Source organism: Bufo bufo, chromosome 10 (genome assembly GCF_905171765.1).
Source record: "Bufo bufo chromosome 10, aBufBuf1.1, whole genome shotgun sequence".
NCBI lineage: Eukaryota > Metazoa > Chordata > Amphibia > Anura > Bufonidae > Bufo > Bufo bufo.
Window position 1 is genome coordinate 15,959,843 of NC_053398.1, and position 24,454 is coordinate 15,984,296.

Below are 24,454 nucleotides of genomic sequence, written 5' to 3' on the forward strand. Positions count from 1 at the left end.
AAGAAAGGGGCTCCATAGAAATCTTTGTTTACCCCTCACGGCCCTTCCATGAAAGTAGAGTAGAGTCCTGCAAATGTTCTCATCGCCCAATAGCAAATGGTATTCTTGTAATCTGGTCTGGGCCCCTTCTCTCCAGGGCCCAGTTCTATGGAACGTGCGCCCTTGTTTGTTTGTTTGTGATCTGACACCCTTCTAGAGGGAATTCCTGCACAGGTCGAAAAATATGGGATGCAGCCAACACACGAAGGGCTCCATCCCCCCCAGGAGCCCCATACCAGCTTCTTGGTCTGCCCCTATGGTACATTCAATGCCTGCAGCCATTTTTTTAACGTCTCTAACATGAGACATGGACTTTGAAGTCACATTATGTTCTGGGTGAAGCTCCGCATTATTTACATACCGACAACCCCGACTTACCGTAATCACCAAGCCATAAATAGTGGATAACCGGCAGGTGAACGCGGCTGAGGCCTGCAGTAAACCCTGACTTCTCAACATGCATGGTTGGCCAGGCCAAAAAACACGCATGTAACCCCAATGCAGGCGATAGACGAGTGGTAGTCAGACCCTTTTCTAGGTATAAAAATACTTTGCATGAAACTCTACATCAATATCTCAAGTGGATACTGATGGCATTTCAGATTTTTTTTGGGGGAAAAAATTTTTCGGAATTCACATGTTTTGGAGAACAAAAAAGTGGTAATCGACTTTTCAGTGTGCTTTTCTGCCACCCAGTGGTTATATTTGGTCATTACATTACTTTTTATTTTTTGGAGATGGCGTAAGGCCAGTATTAATTAAAACGGGAAAAAATTGTGCATGGGAATTATGGGTAGGCATATGCAAATTTACTACGTATTATATGCCTCTTAACGTGGATAAATGCACAGAGCAAATGCCGCGCTTCCATAATTCCAGTCCACATAGTCCGTTTTTTTTAGTTTATGTCTCAGTAAAATAAATATTTTTTATAAAATCCTCGCTGTTGTTTGCTATATGAACGAGGCGTACGCTGTAAAGTCCTAAAAACGTGACTGCCCAATGGACTTGATCCTGATGCGGCAGCTGCGAGGGCTTATTCACACATCAGGGAATCAAGGGCATGTGCTGGCCGTGGCGAACACGTACCCATAGATTTTACTGTGTTTAGTCGCACATCAGTGATTTTCCACTGAACAAGGGTCACTAGAATGACCACGGAGACATGCACTACTGTGGTCGGGACCCTACACGCCCAATGAAGTCTATGGGTCCATCAAAACCACTGACACAACATGGATAGCATCGGCTCAGTCTGTGATTTCCGCAGATCATTGGTAGGAGATGCTCTGGAAATAAATTTTCAGCGTCGTGGTGTCCGTGGAATACCGATGACACACGGAGGGAAAAAGACAGTGACACGGATCAAATGTGGATCCTTCTTATCTGATTGGCTAAGAGGGGGTCACCTGACCTGATCACAAAGAGCCGTCAATCAAAATACCGTTAAAGGGGTTTTCCAAGATATTTTAACTGATGACCTGCCCTCTGGATAGGTCATCAGTATCTAATCGGTGGGGGCCCTCTGGATAGGTCACCAGTATCTGATCGGTGGGGGCCCTCTGGATAAGTCACCAGTATCTGATCGGTGGGGGCCCTCTGGATAGGTCATCAGTATCTAATCGGTGGGGGCCCTCTGGATAGGTCACCAGTATCTGATCGGTGGGGCCCTCTGGATAGGTCATCAGTATCTGATCGGTGGGGGCCCTCTGGATAGGTCACCAGTATCTAATCGGTGGGGGCCCTCTGGATAGGTCACCAGTATCTGATCGGTGGGGCCCTCTGGATAGGTCATCAGTATCTGATCGGTGGGGGCCCTCTGGATAGGTCATCAGTATCTAATCGGTGGGGGCCCTCTGGATAGGTCACCAGTATCTGATCGGTGGGGCCCTCTGGATAGGTCATCAGTATCTGATCGGTGGGGGCCCTCTGGATAAGTCACCAGTATCTGATCGGTGGGGGCCCTCTGGATAAGTCACCAGTATCTGATCGGTGGGGGCCCTCTGGATAGGTCATCAGTATCTGATCGGTGGGGGCCTCTGGATAGGTCATCAGTATATGATCGGTGGGGGCCCTCTGCATAGGTCATCAGTATCTCATCGGTGGGGGCCCTCTGGATAGGTCATCAGTATCTGATCGGTGGGGGCCTCTGGATAGGTCATCAGTATCTGATCGGTGGGGGCCTCTGGATAAGTCACCAGTATCTGATCGGTGGGGTCCTCTGGATAGGTCACCAGTATCTGATCGGTGGGGGCCTCTGGATAGGTCATCAGTATCTGATCGGTGGGGGCCTCTGGATAGGTCATCAGTATCTGATCGGTGGGGTCCTCTGGACAGGTCATCAGTATCTGATCGGTGGGGGCCCTCTGGATAGGTCACCAGTATCTAATCGGTGGGGGCCCTCTGGATAGGTCACCAGTATCTGATCGGTGGGGCCCTCTGGATAGGTCATCAGTATCTGATCGGTGGGGGCCCTCTGGATAGGTCATCAGTATCTAATCGGTGGGGGCCCTCTGGATAGGTCACCAGTATCTGATCGGTGGGGCCCTCTGGATAGGTCATCAGTATCTGATCGGTGGGGGCCCTCTGGATAAGTCACCAGTATCTGATCGGTGGGGGCCCTCTGGATAGGTCACCAGTATCTGATCGGTGGGGCCCTCTGGATAAGTCACCAGTATCTGATCGGTGGGGCCCTCTGGATAAGTCACCAGTATCTGATCGGTGGGGGCCCTCTGGATAGGTCATCAGTATCTGATCGGTGGGGGCCTCTGGATAGGTCATCAGTATATGATCGGTGGGGGCCCTCTGGATAGGTCATCAGTATCTAATCGGTGGGGGCCCTCTGGATAGGTCACCAGTATCTGATCGGTGGGGGCCCTCTGGATAAGTCACCAGTATCTGATCGGTGGGGGCCCTCTGGATAGGTCATCAGTATCTAATCGGTGGGGGCCCTCTGGATAGGTCACCAGTATCTGATCGGTGGGGCCCTCTGGATAGGTCATCAGTATCTGATCGGTGGGGGCCCTCTGGATAGGTCACCAGTATCTAATCGGTGGGGGCCCTCTGGATAGGTCACCAGTATCTGATCGGTGGGGCCCTCTGGATAGGTCATCAGTATCTGATCGGTGGGGGCCCTCTGGATAGGTCATCAGTATCTAATCGGTGGGGGCCCTCTGGATAGGTCACCAGTATCTGATCGGTGGGGCCCTCTGGATAGGTCATCAGTATCTGATCGGTGGGGGCCCTCTGGATAAGTCACCAGTATCTGATCGGTGGGGGCCCTCTGGATAGGTCACCAGTATCTGATCGGTGGGGCCCTCTGGATAAGTCACCAGTATCTGATCGGTGGGGGCCCTCTGGATAGGTCACCAGTATCTGATCGGTGGGGCCCTCTGGATAAGTCACCAGTATCTGATCGGTGGGGCCCTCTGGATAAGTCACCAGTATCTGATCGGTGGGGGCCCTCTGGATAGGTCATCAGTATCTGATCGGTGGGGGCCTCTGGATAGGTCATCAGTATATGATCGGTGGGGGCCCTCTGCATAGGTCATCAGTATCTAATCGGTGGGGGCCCTCTGGATAGGTCATCAGTATCTGATCGGTGGGGGCCTCTGGATAGGTCATCAGTATCTGATCGGTGGGGGCCTCTGGATAAGTCACCAGTATCTGATCGGTGGGGTCCTCTGGATAGGTCACCAGTATCTGATCGGTGGGGGCCTCTGGATAGGTCATCAGTATCTGATCGGTGGGGGCCTCTGGATAGGTCATCAGTATCTGATCGGTGGGGTCCTCTGGACAGGTCATCAGTATCTGATCGGTGGGGGTCCTCTGGATAGGTCACCAGTATCTGATCGGTGGGGGCCCTCTGGACAGGTCACCAGTATCTGATCGGTGGGGGCCTCTGGACAGGTCACCAGTATCTGATCGGTGGGGGCCCTCTGGACAGGTCACCAGTATCTGATCGGTGGGGGCCTCTGGACAGGTCACCAGTATCTGATCGGTGGGGGCCTCTGGACAGGTCACCAGTATCTGATCGGTGGGGGCCTCTGGACAGGTCACGAGTATCTGATCAGTGGGGGTCCAGCAACTAATCAAAGCACAGCTTATACATACAAGTAAAATGAAAGCAGTGATTTGATTGGCTCTCCTTTACATGACGCCCCAGGCTCAGAGCCGTTTCCTGCCTGGCTATACAGCAGGCTGCGTGCTTACCTATGAGGATGCAGCGTGTGACGGGGCGAGGGCTCAGCATCCTGAAGGAACTACATCTACCACAATGCTTTGCGGCCGGGACGCGCCTTGCCATAGGCAGTGAGGCACGTGATTGGAGTCACATGACGGGAGAGATGGCCGCTCTGTCGGAGAGTGTATTCAGCAGCTTGCAGCTCTTGTTAAAGGTGAGACATAAAGGAGGAGCAGGACGCCATTATATTCGGTGTATTAGACAGTTTACTGTACGTCCAGTGAGTGCAGCCTGTGTACATGGAGAGACGTACGAGCCGGGAGGGGGAGGCTGCAAACAGCCTGTGTGTTAGATAGGGGGGTTGGACTACAAGTACCAGCGTGCTGCAGTGAGGGTTATGGGGGACTACAAGTACCAGCGTGCTGCAGTGACATCTATAGGGGACTACAAGTACCAGCGTGCTGCAGTGACCGCTATAGGGGACTACAAGTACCAGCGTGCTGCAGTGAGGGCTATAGAGGACTACAAGTACCAGCGTGCTGCAGTGAGGGCTATGGGGGACTACAAGTACCAGCGTGCTGCAGTGATAGCTATAGGGGACTACAAGTACCAGCGTGCTGCAGTGATAGCTATAGGGGACTACAAGTACCAGCGTGCTGCAGTGAGGGCTATAGAGGACTACAAGTACCAGCGTGCTGCAGTGAGGGCTATAGGGGGCTACAAGTACCAGCGTGCTGCAGTGATAGCTATGGGGGACTACAAGTACCAGCGTGCTGCAGTGAGGGCTATAGAGGACTACAAGTACCAGCGTGCTGCAGTGATAGCTATGGGGGACTACAAGTACCAGCGTGCTGCAGTGAGGGCTATAGGGGGCTACAAGTACCAGCGTGCTGCAGTGAGGGCTATAGAGGACTACAAGTACCAGCGTGCTGCAGTGAGGGCTATGGGGGACTACAAGTACCAGCGTGCTGCAGTGATAGCTATGGGGGACTACAAGTACCAGCGTGCTGCAGTGATAGCTATGGGGGACTACAAGTACCAGCGTGCTGCAGTGAGGGCTATGGGGGACTACAAGTACCAGCGTGCTGCAGTGAGGGCTATAGAGGACTACAAGTACCAGCGTGCTGCAGTGAGGGCTATAGGGCACTACAAGTACCAGCGTGCTGCAGTGATAGCTATGGGGGACTACAAGTACCAGCGTGCTGCAGTGAGGGCTATAGGGGGCTACAAGTACCAGCGTGCTGCAGTGAGGGCTATAGGGGGCTACAAGTACCAGCGTGCTGCAGTGAGGACTATAGGGGGCTACAAGTACCAGCGTGCTGCAGTGAGGACTATAGGGGACTACAAGTACCAGCGTGCTGCAGTGAGGGCTATAGGGGACTACAAGTACCAGCATGCTGCAGTGAGGGCTATGGGGGACTACAAGTACCAGCGTGCTGCAGTGATGGCTATAGGGGACTACAAGTACCAACGTGCTGCAGTGATGGCTATAGGGGACTACAAGTACCAGCGTGCTGCAGGGGACTACAAGTACCAGCGTGCTTCAGTGATGGCTATAGGGGGACTACAAGTACCAGCGTGGTGCAGTGAGGGCTATAGGGCACTACAAGTACCAGCGTGCTGCAGGGGACTACAAGTACCAGCGTGCTGCAGTGAGGGCTATAGGGGACTACAAGTACCAGCGTGCTGCAGTGAGGGCTATAGGGGACTACAAGTACCAGCATGCTGCAGTGATTGCTATAGGGGACTACAAGTACCAGCGTGCTGCAGTGAGGGCTATAGGGCACTACAAGAACCAGCGTGCTGCAGGGGACTACAAGAACCAGCGTGCTGCAGGGGACTACAAGTACCAGCGTGCTGCAGGGGACTACAAGTACCAGCGTGCTGCAGGGGACTACAAGTACCAGCGTGCTGCAGGGGACTACAAGTACCAGCGTGCTGCAGGGGACTACAAGTACCAGCGTGCTGCAGGGGACTACAAGTACCAGCGTGCTGCAGGGGACTACAAGTACCAGCGTGCTGCAGGGGACTACAAGTACCAGCGTGCTGCAGGGGACTACAAGTACCAGCGTGCTGCAGGGGACTACAAGTACCAGCGTGCTGCAGGGGACTACAAGTACCAGCGTGCTGCAGGGGACTACAAGTACCAGCGTGCTGCAGGGGACTACAAGTACCAGCGTGCTGCAGGGGACTACAAGTACCAGCGTGCTGCAGGGGACTACAAGTACCAGCGTGCTGCAGGGGACTACAAGTACCAGCGTGCTGCAGTGAGGGCTATAGGGGGACTACAAGTACCAGCGTGCTGCAGTGAGGGCTATAGGGCACTACAAGTACCAGCGTGCTGCAGTGAGGGCTATAGGGGACTACAAGTACCAGCGTGCTGCAGTGAGGGCTATAGGGGGACTACAAGTTCCAGCGTGCTGCAGTGATGGCTATAGGGGGACTACAAGTACCAGCGTGCTGCAGTGAGGGCTATAGGGGACTACAAGTACCAGCGTGCTGCAGTGAGGGCTATAGGGGACTACAAGTACCAGCGTGCTGCAGTGAGGGCTATAGGGGACTACAAGTACCAGCGTGCTGCAGTGATGGCTATAGGGGGACTACAAGTACCAGCGTGCTGCAGTGATGGCTATAGGGGACTACAAGTACCAGCGTGCTGCAGTGAGGGCTATAGGGGACTACAAGTACCAGCGTGCTGCAGTGATGGCTATAGGGGGACTACAAGTACCAGCGTGCTGCAGTGAGGGCTATAGGGGACTACAAGTACCAGCGTGCTGCAGTGAGGGCTATAGGGGACTACAAGTACCAGCGTGCTGCAGTGAGGGCTATAGGGGACTACAAGTACCAGCGTGCTGCAGTGAGGGCTATAGGGGACTACAAGTACCAGCGTGCTGCAGTGAGGGCTATAGGGGGACTACAAGTTCCAGCGTGCTGCAGTGATGGCTATAGGGGGACTACAAGTTCCAGCGTGCTGCAGTGATGGCTATAGGGGGACTACAAGTACCAGCGTGCTGCAGTGAGGGCTATAGGGGACTACAAGTACCAGCGTGCTGCAGTGAGGGCTATAGGGGACTACAAGTACCAGCGTGCTGCAGTGATGGCTATAGGGGGACTACAAGTACCAGCGTGCTGCAGTGATGGCTATAGGGGGACTACAAGTACCAGCGTGCTGCAGTGATGGCTATAGGGGGACTACAAGTACCAGCGTGCTGCAGTGATGGCTATAGGGGACTACAAGTACCAGCGTGCTGCAGTGAGGGCTATAGGGGACTACAAGTACCAGCGTGCTGCAGTGATGGCTATAGGGGACCAAGTACCATCGTGCTGCAGTGATGGCTATAGGGGACTACAAGTACCAGCGTGCTGCAGTGAGGGCTATAGGGGACTACAAGTACCAGCGTGCTGCAGTGATGGCTATAGGGGACCAAGTACCATCGTGCTGCAGTGATGGCTATAGGGCACTACAAGAACCAGCGTGCTGCAGGGGACTACAACTACCAGCGTGCTGCAGGGGACTACAAGTACCAGCGTGCTGCAGTGATGGCTATAGGGCACTACAAGTACCAGCGTGCTGCAGTGATGGCTATAGGGCACTACAAGTACCAGCGTGCTGCAGTGAGGGCTATAGGGCACTACAAGTACCAGCGTGCTGCAGTGATGGCTATAGGGCACTACAAGTACCAGCGTGCTGCAGTGAGGGCTATAGGGCACTACAAGTACCAGCGTGCTGCAGTGAGGGCTATAGGGCACTACAAGTACCAGCGTGCTGCAGTGAGGGCTATAGGGCACTACAAGTACCAGCGTGCTGCAGGGGACTAAAAGTACCAGCGTGCTGCAGTGATGGCTATAGGGGACTACAAGTACCAGCGTGCTGCAGTGATGGCTATAGGGGACTACAAGTACCAGCGTGCTGCAGTGATGGCTATAGGGGGCTACAAGTACCAGCGTGCTGCAGGGGACTACAACTACCAGCATGCAGTCTGCATTTCTGTCATTAGAGGCTGAAAACCTGCACTGATGTAAGGCTATGTTCACACACACAATCTCTGCTGATTTTGAAAGTTTCTTTTTTTGGGCTCTTTTTTTTGGTTTTTAGTTTTTGACATGGGGTTTGAAGTGCGTTTTTGGGGGAGCGTATACACAGGGGGAGGGGCTAATAAAGAGCTGCGCACAACCGGTCACTGCTCCCCCTAAAGGCCCAATATATGGGGACAAAAGGAGAGGGTCCAACAGGACAGGCAGTCGAGCCCACCTGAAGACTGCTGTGAGGGGGCAGTAAACTAGGATAAAATATCACTTCCCATAGGAGATTAAAAAAAAAAAAAAAGCCCCTACAGACAAACAAACATGTAAGACATACACCCCCTCAGCCCGGTATCAGGACGACACCATATGAGGCTGGGATATCAACGTTGGTGCTAGTGGGGGGCTGGGCAAGAATAAAAACGTGAGGGATAGAGCGGGGCATTGTCATAGTGAGTGCACTGACCCTAGTCCACCCTATTAATATATCCAAAGGACGGGGTCCAAAACGCCCCCCCCTACGCAGACTGGAACTCTGATCCTACACTGAAAGCCCTAATAAGGCCCTGAACAGCGATAAAAAGACCACGTATCCAGTGGATAATATAAACATGTAACCGCACATACTACCAGTCACGTGATCGGAACGAAGCCGGCTGCGCTCGCGCATTGAGGCGCTTGCAGACAGGTAATGTACCAGCCGCCTGTTAGGACTATAATATAGCGCACATGACGCCATGCATACCGCCTCCTCTGGATCGCAGGGCATCATATGGGGACGCCCCCTACTGGTCGCACTGGTGGATATATGACCACAGGGAGAACTCAAGTCCGGTATAAATTTAAATAAATGTAGGAGGAGGAAACTTCTCCCTGGTCCTGGAAGACCATGACCCCCAATTACCCTTCTCCAAACCTGCTGAGGGATAGAACCGTATGCGTAAGATATCCCTTTAACAGGGAGAAAAACCCGCGGGGCCGGCAAGGAACAAATAGCGGTCACAGAAAGCAACCAAAATTCAATTGCTCGTTAAGGCCATAAGGGGTAACTGTATTCAAAGTAAGTGTCCACCAACATTCTTTTTGACCTGATACGGAAGTTCTTCGCCGCCTTGCGTTCCACCTAGGCCCCGGTATACACATGGGGCCGGATGTATTTGCGCATGCGCGGTCACGTGATCTTTGGTATCTTGATCACGTGACCGCTGGGTAGAGGCGCATCTTCTGACGTCATCAGCAGACGCCGATTGCTGGAGATGCGTCTCACCTGGCCCCTCTGCCTTTATAATGGGGCAGTTCAGCCCCATACGCTGCCGGTTCATCTACCCCTGCAGACACCATTATCCTGGGTCTACAGCCATTCGCTGACCGCAGCCACCAAGCAGTAAGTTACTTCTCCCCCATCGTCCCATGTTGGATGATTGGTGATTATACTTACGTGGTCTTTTCTGTCTTTTGTCGTTGTGTCTCAGGCTCGGCCACACACTGACTGCAGCCACCAAATAGTTATTCCCTAGCTGTTGGGCCATACGCCAGTTGGGGCAACCATCACTACGCCCCGTGTCCCCTGAAGAATCTTGGGGCTTATGTTGAGGAAACGCGTCGGGACACTTGAGTATTTTCTATCACTTGGTTGGGGTATTCATTTTTCCCACAGCCCTAATCAATGTGCGGTTCCATATTTGTATTATCCACTGGATACGTGGTCTTTTTATCGCTGTTCAGGGCCTTATTAGGGCTTTCAGTGTAGGATCAGAGTTCCAGTCTGCGTAGGGGGGGGGGGGGGGGCGTTTTGGCCCCCGTCCTTTGGATATATTAATAGGGTGGACTAGGGTCAGTGCACTCACTATGACAATGCCCCGCTCTATCCCTCACGTTTTTATTCTTGCCCAGCCCCCCACTAGCACCAACGTTGATATCCCAGCCTCATATGGTGTCGGTCCTGATACCGGGCTGAGGGGGTGTATGTCTTACATGTTTGTCTGTCTGTAGGGGCTTTTTTATCTCCTGTTGAATTAAAACCAATATATGGGGACCCCCCAACCATACACTCCCTGACAGTGGTGGAGACGGCAGCGCTCACTCACTAATTCTTACTGCCCCCCCCCCCCCCCCCTACGCTCAGCAGGTAACACCCAGTTGTCAGCTTAGGAAAGTTGCTCCAGACTTGTGTCTTGAAGAACATGGGTCAGGAGGGGTGACCTGTCCTGTAATTCTGTCACTCTGACGTCCCCATCTTGTCTCCCCATGTGTCAGGCCTCCTCCAAGGATGTGGTCCAGAAGCTCTGCAGAGACTCCTTCCCTCCTTCAGCCCTGGACTCCATCCAGCTGATTGACAGCGCCTCGTCCAACCTGTCAGTGACCGCAGAGGAGGCTTCTCAGGTAGGTGCTCCTGTAGGGAGGGTGGGGCTGGTGAGGAATTACAGTGGGGAGAAATGTAAAGGGACCTCAACAATCTATAACAAGACATCCTAAATCAGCTTCCGGTGCCTTATTCACCCTTCTTGGCCGGTCAGAGGTCCTAAATATTGGCTTCTCCATAATAATACAAGATGTAATGTGTGTACACAGTGACTGCACCAGCAGAATAGTGAGTGCAGCTCTGGAGTATTATACAGGATGTAACTCAGGATCAGTACAGGATAAGTAATGTATGTACACAGTGACTGCACCAGCAGAATAGTGAGTGCAGCTCTGGAGTATTATACAGGATGTAACTCAGGATCAGTACAGGATAAGTAATGTATGTACACAGTGACTGCACCAGCAGAATAGTGAGTGCAGCTCTGGAGTATTATACAGGATGTAACTCAGGATCAGTACAGGATAAGTAATGTATGTACACAGTGACTGCACCAGCAGAATAGTGAGTGCAGCTCTGGAGTATAATACAGGATGTAACTCAGGATCAGTACAGGATAAGTAATGTATGTACACAGTGACTGCACCAGCAGAATAGTGAGTGCAGCTCTGGAGTATAATACATGATGTAACTCAGGATCAGTACAGGATAAGTAATGTATGTACACAGTGACTGCACCAGCAGAATAGTGAGTGCAGCTCTGGAGTATAATACAGGATGTAACTCAGGATCAGTACAGGATAAGTAATGTATGTACACAGTGACTGCACCAGCAGAATAGTGAGTGCAGCTCTGGAGTATAATACAGGATGTAACTCAGGATCAGTACAGGATAAGTAATGTAATGTATGCACACAGTGACTGCACCAGCAGAATAGTGAGCGCAGCTCTGGAGTATAATACAGGATGTAACTCAGGATCAGTACAGGATAAGTAATGTATGTACGCAGTGACTCCACCAGCAGAATAGTGAGCGCAGCTCTGGAGTATAATACAGGATGTAACTCAGGATCAGTACAGGATAAGTAATGTATGTACGTACGTACGCAGTGACTCCACCAGCAGAATAGTGAGTACAGCTCTGGAGTATAATACAGGATGCAACTCAGGATCAGTACAGGATAAGTAATGTATGTACGCAGTGACTGCACCAGCAGAATAGTGAGTGCAGCTCTGGAGTATAATACAGGATGTAACTCAGGATCAATAAAGGATAAGTAATGTATGTACACAGTGACTGTACCAGCAGAATAGTGAGTACAGCTCTGGAGTATAATACAGGATGTAACTCAGGATCAATAAAGGATAAGTAATGTATGTACACAGTGACTGTACCAGCAGAATAGTGAGTACAGCTCTGGAGTATAATACAGGATGCAACTCAGGATCAATAAAGGATAAGTAATGTATGTACACAGTGACTTCACCAGCAGAATAGTGAGTGCAGCTCTGGAGTATAATACAGGATGTAACTCAGGATCAGTACAGGATAAGTAATGTATGTACACAGTGACTGCACCAGCAGAATAGTGAGTGCAGCTCTGGAGTATAATACAGGATGTAACTCAGGATCAGTGCAGGATAAGTAATGTATGTACACAGTGACTGCACCAGCAGAATAGTGAGTGCAGCTCTGGAGTATAATACAGGATGTAACTCAGGATCAATAAAGGATAAGTAATGTATGTACACAGTGACTGCACCAGCAGAATAGTGAGTGCAGCTCTGGAGTATAATACAGGATGTAACTCAGGATCAGTGCAGGATAAGTAATGTATGTACACAGTGACTGCACCAGCAGAATAGTGAGTGCAGCTCTGGAGTATAATACAGGATGTCACTCAGGATCAGTACAGGATAAGTAATGTAATGTATGTACACAGTGACTACACCAGCAGAATAGTGAGTGCAGCTCTGGAGTATAATACAGGATGTCACTCAGGATCAGTACAGGATAAGTAATGTAATGTATGTACACAGTGACTACACCAGCAGAATAGTGAGTGCAGCTCTGGAGTATAATACAGAATAGAACTCAGGATAAGTAATGTATGAACACGGTGACTCCACCAGCAGAATAGTGATATTTGAAAGCTATACTTTTGGCTGTTGGTGCCATATTACATGTCGCTACCTTGTTAGCAGTTTGGGAAAGATTACTTCTGCAACCTTTTTCTCTTGCTCTGATGCATCTGAAATAAAAAGAAGTTCAGCTGCTTTGCATATAGTCTTCATAAAAAAAATAATAATAATGAAACCCCCAGTTTGTGTATAAAGTGTTTCCTTGGTTCTAATTCTTAAATCTTTGTGATCGATTCTGTAACTTTTACTGGATCTCTCATCGTCTCCTCCTTGTGTATTAGGTGATACAGGCGGTTCACTCCCTCACCCGCCACGTGGTGTACAAAGGCCTGACCTCTGCCGAGCAGATACTTCACATCTTCCCAGATGACTTTCACCAGAACCTGAAGAACCTCCTGACCAAGATAATTCTGGAGAATGTGTGAGTTGCACAGTTGTTGTTTCTTGTGATGTAAAGTTGCAGAATTCATTAGATACAAATGGAAACCTTCACCTTTCCATCCGGACGCTGAGGCCTCGCACTTCTCACAACGGCTGTACTGCAATTGTATTCAGTCCAGGCCAATCTCTCTTTCCTGATAAGTTGCTACAATGTATCAGTGCAAGTAAAATGTGTCCGTCTGGAATTCCCTGCCAGATCTCAAAACCGTACAGCAAAGACGCAATAGTCACAGTAGCCGAACTCCTTCACACAGGGTCAAAAGGGCGCATTAAAATATCCAATTTTTACCATTGATTAAAGGGGTTGTCAGGGTTCAGAGCTGAACCCGGACATACCCTTATTTTTACCCAGGCAGCCCCCCTGAGGCTAGCATCTCATGCTCCGATGCGCTCCCTTGCCCTGCGCTAGATCGCGCAGGGCACGGGCACTTTTGCTTATCATAACACACTGCCGGGCGGAAACTTCCACCCGGCAGTGTGTTTGGTGACGTCACCGGCTCTGATGGGCGGGCTCTCCTGGCTAGGGCAGCGCTAAATCCCGCCCATCAGTGCCGGTGACTTCACCGGGGTTCCTGGCAGTCCCATGGAGAGCCCCGTTACGTCACCGGATCTCCAAAAAATGTCTTTGCCCTGCGCGACTTAGCGCAGGGCAAAGGAGAGCATCGGAGCATGAACTGCTCTGATGCTCAAGTCAGGGGGGCTGCCGGGGTGAAAATGGGGGAATGTCCAGGTTCAGCTCGGACAACCCTTTTAAGGTCCCATAATTATGGCTGACGGGGTTTAGGACACTCATTTTGATGATTTGATGACCCCCTTTGTCTTCCTGTAGATCTGCTTGGAGAAGCGAAGCCCAGAACACGAGCAGTGAGTATACACAGCTGTCGTTATACATCTACACCCGCAGTGAATGGAAATGATCAGCTTTATCTATATTACTGAATTATCCTGGAATATTTAGGGGGCATCGAACCCAAAGTTGGCATTTATAGAAGTGATTCATGTGACCTGCAGCCCAGGGCTACTAAAAGCTCGGAGTCTCGCTCTATAGTTGTAATATTCACGTTTCCCCTATAAGTGGCGCTGTTGCCTATGGAGAGGTTCTAAGGTGTCCAGATATGTGACATAAACTAGTAATGGGGGGGGGGGGGGGGGGTGTTATTTGGCTGCTATGCAGTACTCCATTTCTCCTCTAGTGGCTGCTGCAGGAGAGATGTGTGGATCCGGACCTGTGTTAGCTATAGATTGCCCCATCACTGGTATTAGGACTGGTGAGCCCACAGACTGACCGCTCTCTCTTTAGTCTCATTGCCGCGTCTGGTAGATATGGACTGGAGGGTGGACATCAAGACCTCGTCAGACTCTGTCACCAGAATGGCAGTACCTACCTGTCTGCTGAAGATGAAGGTGAGTGTAACCTGTAATTACTGCTCGCTACTGACCTCCTAAATATTGTTATAAAGACCTAACCTTTAACGGGCGCCCGCGGCCCCCCGCCTCCTCCGATTCGTACTTGCCTGCTCCCAGCCGTTCTGGTCCTGCTCGCTGACTCCCGTGTGTCCATCTTCCTGTCTGCAGCCTGTTTACTTCCTCCCTGCCACCTGCTCCACTGCAGTCAACCCCTGGCTTCAGACGTGACCTGTCTCTTGTGGACATGTCACTGCTGAAGCCAGTCATTGGCCGCAGCAGAGTAGGTGACCATGGACGGGAGGAAGTAAACAAGCCACAGACCAGAAGATGGACACACAGTGCACAGGACTGAAGCACTGGAGGAAATAGCGAAGGCTGATTGCGGGCAGAAAAGTTAGGTATTCATGGACAACCCCTTTAAAGTCCCATCATGCTTCATGGCGGAGAACAGATTTATTTCTCTGTACTCTGTCCTGTGCTCACTGTCGCCCCCTGCTGAGTATGGCAGTCAGGGGAGAATATGCCGTGAACACATCTCTGCCTCTGTCCATGGACCTGACAAGTGGATTAGAATATCATCACTACTCACTGCAGTAATGCTGCCCCCTATGGACACAGTCAGAACTGCACAGATAGGACTTTTCTTATATAGCCTGAGAATTGATTGATCTCTTAGTGGAGGAGGTCCATGGCTGACATTGTGACTTCTCCCCCAGATCCAGGAGGACCCAGGTCTGTGTGGGTTGGAACCAGCGACCTCCACACTGACCATGGAGCTCAGCAAAGAAACCTTGGACACCATGTTGGATGGACTGGGACGAATAAGGGACCAGCTGTCTGCTGTGGCTAACAAGTAGTTAATGACCCCACCTCACCCGATGGGGCGTCCTTAGCTTTCCGCCGCCTCGGACGTCACATGACATGAGATACAACAACTGCTCATATCCTGTAAATATTTTTTTCTAGAGTTATATAAAAAAAACGTACAAGAGCCGAAGTCGTCTTTTAATGTTCTAGCCAACCACGGCTGCTGGGACTGTCACCCAGCTTTCCTAGGCCCCAGAAGAGGAAATCTGTATAGAGGGGAGAAGTCAAACCCGCTGGGACCCGATATAATGACCTTATGGATTATCACCTATTCCTGAATATTATTTTTTTTCCCCACTCGTATAAGCAACCAACTTGCTGCAGTGTAAAGCATGGGGGAGCACCTTTTATTTGGTTGAATCTTCCAACAGCAGGGTTTTTTATATGAAATGCCAGGGTTAGTAAAAGAGCTGAAAAGCAGCCACAGGTAGCAGGTAAGTGTCCTCCGTAGGGTAGTTTTACATATCATTTTTAGACCTTTATTGAGCTTTGGACACCTTCGGGAAAACGTTTTTTTTTTTTATGACTTCATTTTGGGCTAAAACATTTTTGTCAAAATAGTGGTTATTAAAAATGTTGGCCTGATTTTGAAATACAGGGGTTAAAAATCAGTCTGTTTACAGAGCATCACTTCTCAGTCCCGTCAGCTGACGGCTCATGTGAAGCCTCATCTCTGATCTCCTGGCCTTTTAAAAACTCTCATTATAGCTAAACACTTACAAAATTTTCGAGAGCCCCTTTAAAGAGAACTGGTGGAGGCCGCGCCGTAGATTTCTCTATGCCGCAGTCCTGTCCCTGGAACGCATTAACATTTGATGTATGTATTGCGTAGCGAAGCCGTTCTCGCACGACAAACGCTGAGAGCGTAGCATGTTGTCAGGTTATCTGTACACACGATGGTTGTCGCTCCTCAAGGCAAGTGCACTTTGCAGTGGTCTCCAGCAGGTGGTGCTGTGGTTCTTCCGGTATTGCCGTGTGCTGGCGACAGCTGGCTTCATTCTCTCAATGGGAGAAGTCAGTCTCGGAGGACAATCAGGTCAGGGAAGTGCTTTGTGCAGCCTCAGCGATCCACCCAGCTGTGAACATTAATGCCACAGATCTCTCTTCTGCTAACATAGGTGGAGCGTCCCCGCTTCCAGACAATGCCTTGCCCACATCAGTCTCTCGCCTTCTCCTCTAAGAAGCATTAGGCTCCTTGGAGGAGCAGAATTTACCTAAAGGAGTTCTACCCTGATTGATGTAAAAGAAAGAACCATCATCTGCTACCAGAACCAGCCCTGCACCTCGCATGGATCCAGAGATCTCCACATTCACTGCTCCAATTGTTCTGCTAGATCAGGGATGCCCAACCTGCGGCTCTCCAGCTGTTGCAAAACTACAACTCCCAGCATGCCCAGATGGTGGCATGTGCTAGATTTTTTTCAGCCTGGCAGCTCAGGGGGGGGCATGTCCTTTCTGCTGTAGCTCTTTCCCTGTAACTGCCACAGATCTGGATGGTGGAAGTTGAAGATTTGCACTGAGACTGTGCGACCACCTCGGTGAGGTGGACAAGAAATGAGGAAAAGAAGAAACAGCAGGTGGCGCTGTTCAGATACGTTTTATTGAATAGCTCAGTGGCGATACAACATTTTTAATTACATGCAATTGCAAAAGTATTCAGAGCCAGGTGCTGGTTTGGAAAATGCAGAATACGTTTTATGGCACAACCCCTTTTTTTTTGTGGCGCATAATCCACGTAGTGCGGTGCGGTATGCTTGGCATATTATTAAAAGGCTGCAGCAGTTCTGCCAGCGCCACTTTCTCTTTAAAGGGGTTTTCTAAGACTTATATACTGATGACCTATCCTCTGCATAGGTCATCAGTACCTGATCGGTGGTGGTCCGGCACCCAGGACCCCCGCCAATCAGCTGTTTGAGAAGGGAGCGGCGTTCCTGTGAGCACCACGGCCAAGCACAGCGCCGTACATTATATATCACGGCTGTGCTCGGTATCGCACTCGGCCCCATTCATTTCAAAAGGGCTGAGCTGCGTCTAGGCCATGTGACCGATACTGATGACCTAGCGGATAGCTCAGCGGTATATAAGTCTTTGAAAACCCCTTCAAATAGCTGGAAGTCACCCACCCCCCCATCTCCTGCAGATAGGTCACTGGTTTTTGAGCCCCAGAGAACCACTTTAAGGGGTTAGCCCCCATCTCACACATTGGTGACCTATCTCTAGGATAGGTGCGGGTCTCACTTCTAGGACCCGCACCTGTCTCTTGAATGGATGGAGAGCGCACTGTGCATTCACCTCTATGGTAGTTCCGTAAATCACCAGCTTGGCTATTTTCGGCACTCCCATAGAAGTGCGTGGAGGGTGGCTGCGCTTCCGCCGTGGACCCTGTTCTACCAATAGGTGCGGGTCCCAGAGCCGAGAACCGCACCTATCTGACATTAGTGACATAAAGCGGTGTGAGATAGGCCGTGGGTGGTTACACCGTGTCCTGCTGCCCTGGCCTTCCTGGGGGTAAAGTTATGATGTGGTTTAGGGCGATGCCAACCAGATATGCACTAAAACCGACCGCGGGGGCGCCAGGTGCTGGGAATCGCCAGAGCATAAATTGTCGTCGCACGTACGAGCTGGAAACTATTGAGACCCCTCATTCTGGGGAGCGATGGTGGTCCCTCACTAATTATAGACTTCTCTGATTGACAGACCACCGAGGCACATGGTAAAACCTTCACTACGTTTGACCCTGTTGGCCGCGTCCGAGATTTGTGTAGATCTCCTAATCCCCGTGTTTTGTACTGAAGCTCTGACGCAGAATAATTCGGGACTTCAAAGCCCTTCTATAAATAACCGCCTTATTGTCGTCTTCTCCTGATTTACACTTCAGCGTTAAAAATGCAGATCTGCCTCTGTAAAAACTAGATGCTTTGTAGTGTGCGGCGCGGCGGTTGGTGACATCCGGGCAGCGGGGTCCTGCTTTATGAAGGGGGCAGAACAGGCATTTTTAAAAATTTTTTTTTATTAGGTTGGGTTAAATACCCTTTTCTTATCTAGAAGCCAGCACTGATTTCGTGGTCTCTTTCAGCGTGGGCAGAGCTTTCTATTTGCTCATTGATGCCCCCTGCTGTGTAACCGATGAAATGTTCCAGGGGCTGCCAATAGGAGTGTAAGAAGAGGCTTATTATAGCTTTATTAGCTATGCTTATAATGTTACAACACTGCCCCCTATGGACTGGAATATGGACCTAAATATATGAGAGTGAACTATTTCGTGCAATTTTGGTTGCCACAATTTTTGGGGCAGTTTAGACCTGACGTGTCAGTTTGGTGACTATTTGCATTTCCCATGTAATAACAATTCTGGAAGATCTAGTCTTCTGACTCTGTGTTGTGCCATTCCTGTATTATTCCTGCTCGAAGTTTTACAAATAAATTGCCAGCAGTCTGCAGTACAGGTACTGTTGGGTGTTACCAGTAGCCCCCCCCCCAACTGGTAACACCCATCTGTACCTTTCCTGCACGCTTCTAATAATTCATTCATAGCTTCTAGCAGGGACAGCAGAAGGATGGCACATCACAGAATCATAAGAATTGTTATTACATGGGGGATGCAAGTAGTTACTAAAACCGACGTGTCTGGAGAGGGGACAGGTGCTCTTTAAAGCTGGTTGTGCCATTGCAATAGAGAGGTTAAGTGTTGACCGCTGGTGACCACCACTGCATCTAAATGTGGGTGTTGGGGGGCTCAGGACAGGCTCCCATTTTCGTGATCGCAGGGACCTCAGTCGCCAGACTCCCGACGATCGGACACTAATCCCCTATTCTGTGGATGGGGGGATAAGTTGTTGTAATGGGATGACCGCTTTAAAGTGGTTGGCCCATCAGTAAAATTTTAAAAATGGTCAAAATGGCAGAAAAGTGTCCCCCCGCCGCTTCCAGGTCTTTACTTCCTGTTTCCTCTCGGCACATAGGAAACGGACCCTCAGCCAATCGCTAGCGGAGGTGAATCAGTGCTGCTGCCAGTGATTGTCTCACCCTTTCTTTTTTTAGAAAAAAATATGTTACCGGCCGGACATCCCCTTTAATAAATCTGCCGCGGTGTACGATTAGGCGGTGGAGCACTAGTTGCCTCTTCAGCTGCAGATACACGAACAACCAAGGGTTTTGTTTCGGAGGAGAATTGAGGAATCGGCCGTCATTCTCTGCGGCCGCAGGTGAATTTGCTCTCAGCTTGAAACTCAAAATAATTGGCGGTCAATACAAGCGGAGCCATTAGTTTCTGTGCGGAAACTCATTCAAAAGGATGACCCGCACGCGGTGGGCTAACCTGCCATACAGCTGCCGGGGCTTATACAATTGCTGCAATCTGTGCTGAGACCTTGTCTGCAGATGTATTCACGCCCTTTGATCTTCTGCGGTGACAGTCGCTTCTTCCCAAATTGATGTCTTCGACCTTGAGGGGTCACCGGTGTCCTTCATGACATCAGATCGTCAGGAGCATCCAGTGTCTAAGCATGTTCCAGAGGATTATCCGGCTCCTTTCATGTCTCTTCCCTCCTCTGCTCTCTTCTTGCTTTATGGCCATTTTCTCCGGTTCTTGGCGCCAGCTTCTTATTTTTAAAGGAGACGTTTCATATCCAGACAGATCCCACCCTGGGAGAGGGGGGGGGGGGGGTCCTTTTTATCTTCTGTCATAGCATCTGAAGGGTGTTCCTAATTAACATGGATTCCTAAGCTTTGAATGCCATACGAAGGAATTGCATGACGAGCAGTTGCCTAATGTTTGTAGGCACGTTGGATCAATTCCAATAAGAGGGACCGGTCCCAGGACCTTGTGTACAGCACCTTTTAGAGAGAGAAGTTGATGTGATCACATATGAGACAATTGCTTATAATGGAGCTTCACACTTTAATTATAATGATCATTAATTGTACTGGTCAGCGCTAACGGCAAAGGGGATGTGGAGGATTATTTCCTGGACTTCTTTGGGAGCTGTATAAATCCCTATGGAGTGAGCTCCCCCTAGTGGTGACTGCCAGCAAACAGAATGTCATCATTTAATTCAACATCTCTGTGAAGAGAAATTGGGCTTTATATCAGAAGATCAGGACTCTGACCTCTGTAATGAACGTTTCACCTATTTACATGGAATATAATTGTTAGGTGCACTTTCCTGTCCTAGACCACCAGCATTAACCCCATCACCACCATACACTACCAGAAATAATAAGATTAAGCCCTCCGTGACATTCAGGAATATTACATTTTATAAAGATCCTGCATAACGGGTTAACCCTTTATCACCCCAGACCACTAGAATACTAGGTATGGCACCGCTATAGACCCACAAGGATATTAACAACCCTGGATATTAGAGATAACTATTAACCCCTTTTTCACCCTAGACCACCAAAGATATTAGGTGTGAGCCTTGAAGCCAATCTAGATCTCTATGGATATTAGAGATCACCCTTAACCCCTTTATCACCAAAGATACCCTGAAGCCATTCTATACCTCCAGAAATATTAGATTTGTAACCACCCTGGATATTAGAGATAACTATTAACCCCTTTTTTCACCCTAGACCACCAAAGATACCAGGTATGAGCCTTGAAACCACTTTACACCCCCAGGGATATTCCAGGAATACTATTACTGACTCCTAAATATCCCAGTGTAAACTGTGTGATGTAGGAAGTTGGCAAAGTCTGTATTATCGGGCGGCATGTTGCCTTTCATGTGGGCAGCAACGCACTTTTAACACCCATTTGCCTCTGCCCAAATCCTCCTTAGGCCTAGTTCACACGAACGTATGGCGTTTATAGTTTTTTTGCGGTCCGTTTTTCACGGATTAGTTGTTCCGTTTTTGAGTTCTGTTGTGTTTCCTTTCCGTTTTTCCGTATGCCATGTACAGTATACAGTAATTACATAGAAAAAATTGGTCTGGGCATAACATTTTCAATAGATGGTTGAGCAAAAACGGAACAGATACGGAAGATGCATTTTTTTTGCGGACCCATTGACTTGAATGGAGCCACGGAACGTGATTTGCGGGCAATAATAGGACATGTTCTATCTTTCAACGGAAATATGGAAACGGAATGCTTACACATTCCATTTTTAATGCGGAACCATTGAAATGAATGGTTCCGTATACGGAACACAAAAAAACGTCCCGTACACTCGCAAAAAAAACGTTCGTGTGAACTAGGCCTTAGGGTGACCAGTAATTACACCCCTATCTAACTACATCCTATGCAGATTCTCCTGGAATCCGCTCCAGTCACACGGGATCCCTAATTACTATACATCAGGTGTTGTATCCTGCTCCTCTGGATTGGGATCAGCTCCGTCTTACCTGTATACGGCTGCTCGCTCATCTCATGGGACGGAGAAGTCGCCGCCGTTACTGACCTGTGAAATTGATAAACACAAAGAATCATTGGAGCCTTTCCCGACAAATAACGCAGCTGGGGGGGGGGGGGAGGAGCCGGACCGATACTTGTTCCATCTCACGCTTCTCGTCGCCTCATTTCACGGGAGCTGTCTGATCTGGGCCTAAAAATCGTACAGCTGTAATAGAAATGTAATGAGCGCAGGGAGAATGGAGGCAAAATGTGTAATAGCGGCAACTGCTTGGTGAGCCAATCTATTCCTTGTGGTTATAGAGTAATTTTCAAAGGGGGTGCTATGGTTCCTGTTTTTTTTTGTTTTTTTTTTGTTTTGTTTTTTAACCCGGGTCTTTGGGTATTGGTATAGAAGCCACCGAAACTGTAATTTATTTTTCCCCAAAACGGCGCCACTCTCGTTAAAAGGTTGTTTTTGGTATCTTCATCACCTTCCAACGGAAGGGGAAGAGGGGGATGCAGCTGCAGTTTCTCTAATTGCTGTGAGAGGGGAGGAGCACCAGGGGGAGACATCTGATTGGCTGGGAGCACACAGTACTATCACCAGCAGACATGTAAAAGGATCTAAAAATCCCAGGTTAGGCCCTTCACAGTTTCCGAATGCACTACATCTGATGCACAGGAGTGATTTATGTAGACATTTTGACACTATATAAAAATGCCATCCTGCAATACCCCCATCATTTTCAAAACCTCTGCTTGCTGTTGGTGAATAGGAACATTCTTATTTGCATCTAAAACCTGCACAGACCTAATACTCCTATTTGCTACACCTGTATCCAGTGTAGACAATCCTCTGTGGACAGATCATTGATACATTGTATCAAACCCCCAGAAGGGATGTATCTAACTGGTTAGTGTGAAGCCTGTATTGGGCTTCTTTCACACTGGGGTTAGGCTACTTTCACATTAGCCTTTTTATGCGGATCCGTCATGGATCTGCCAAAAACGCTTCCGTTACAATAATACAACCGCATGCATCCGTCATGAATGGATCCGGTTGTATTAGGTCTATAGCCATGACTGATCCGTCTTGAAAACCACTGAAAGTCAATGGGGGACGGATCAGTTTTCTATTGTGTCAGAGAAAACGGATCCGTCCTGACACACAATGTAAGTCAATGGGGATCCGTTTTCTCCGATGGGGACGCAACCAAACGTAACGGAATGCATTTTGGTGCATTCCGTTTCATTCAGTTTTGTCCCCGTTGACAATGAATGGGGACAAAACTGAAGCGTTTATTTTTTTCCTCTATTGAGATCCGTCATCAACGAAACGCTAATGTGAAAGTAGCCTTATCCGGCAGGGGAACCGCCTGCCGGATCCCTACTAACCCACCCCAGCCCTATTCACTCTAACTGGGACAGGCCAGAGAGGCGGCCTGACAAAGACCGCAGCACGCTGCCGGACAAGCCTTACTTTCACACTTCAACGCAGAGGGTCTCAATACCAGAAAAAAAAACATTTCCGTTTAGTCCTCATGCATTCTGAATGGAAAGAGATCCGTTCAGGATGCATCAGGACGTCTTTCACTCCGGCAGCATTCAGTTGTGTGACCGGACACAAAACCTCTGCAAGCTGCGGTTTTCTGTTTGGTCATAAAAACTGGAAAAAAAACGGATCCAGCACTGAAAACAATGCAAGTCAATGGTGACTTCGGCTAATGGAGAGCACGCTGTGCAAGCAACGCTGGAAATGGCGGGCCGGAGCTCGGCTAATTTCGGAACTCCCATAGCTGTGAATGAAGGGCGGTCGCTCCTGCACTGCTGCTCGCTGTTCAGTTCGGGGGTCCGGTTTTGGAGATAGGTGCGGGTCCCACCTATCCTAGCGATTTGCCATCAATGTCCCAGATGGGAATTACCCCTTTTAATGACTTCCATTCTGTGGGGAGTTTTTGATCTTGGAGGGTAGGGGTCTGGTCGGGGGTCTATGTTATCTAAGGACTGAGAGTCCCCAGTAAAGTTCTCGGAATCATTACTGCGTGTGACGGGTGACAGAGCGCGATCCGGCCTCGGAGCCGGTAAGTGCATTGTATTATATGCACCCACTCCATCTTTATCTTCCTCGGTGCTTTTTGTTCTCTTCAAAGTGCAGACTCTGTCTTTCTTCCTATTCCCGAAGGACGAGTAATTTGTGTACATACAGTATGTGCGCAGCGCCAATCGGATGAATCTCCTGCGCAGCCGCCCGTCTGTACATGCAGCAGGGCAGGCGTTCACCCTCGTGTGTGCTGATTATTGGGGGATTATAAGACCCTGTGAAAGATCTTAAAGGGGCGCTGCTCCGAAGTCTATCTACAGGCTCGGGAGCCTCCTTGTTGATGGTTTCCACTTGCCTGTGTTTATTTATTTATTTTTTATAATTATTAAGAATATTCGATTAAAGCTCCTTCATCCCCCCCCCCCCTAAAAATGAGTTCCATAATGAGTGTAGTGTTTTGGGTCAGACAAGATTTTGGGGGGTGATGGACAGGCCTGCCGTACAGGGATGAGCTGTGAAATCAGAATGTACAGGCAATGAATTGTCTCTGCAGTCAGCCGGGTGGGCTCGGCGCGGCCGTGTCAGCCTATTTCCTGAAAGCTACCGTTGCGATCCCCCTAAGGCTCGGCAGCTATTTGCTTAGTACATGTACCTCCTCTCCAGATCTGA

At 49.6% G+C, this 24,454-nt stretch overlaps 1 protein-coding gene across 1 annotated transcript; it reads left to right on the top strand.

Annotated features, from left to right (window-relative positions):
- Positions 1-4,276: 4,276 nt before the first annotated feature.
- Positions 4,277-15,528, top strand: COMMD9 (COMM domain containing 9). Its single transcript, XM_040409485.1, has 6 exons — positions 4,277-4,436; positions 10,502-10,627; positions 12,971-13,110; positions 13,960-13,994; positions 14,431-14,534; positions 15,254-15,528. The coding sequence occupies exons 1-6, from the start codon at positions 4,374-4,376 to the stop codon at positions 15,392-15,394; spliced, it is 609 nt and encodes a 202-aa protein (XP_040265419.1). The 5' UTR covers positions 4,277-4,373; the 3' UTR covers positions 15,395-15,528.
- The last annotated feature ends 8,926 nt before the right edge of the window (positions 15,529-24,454 follow it).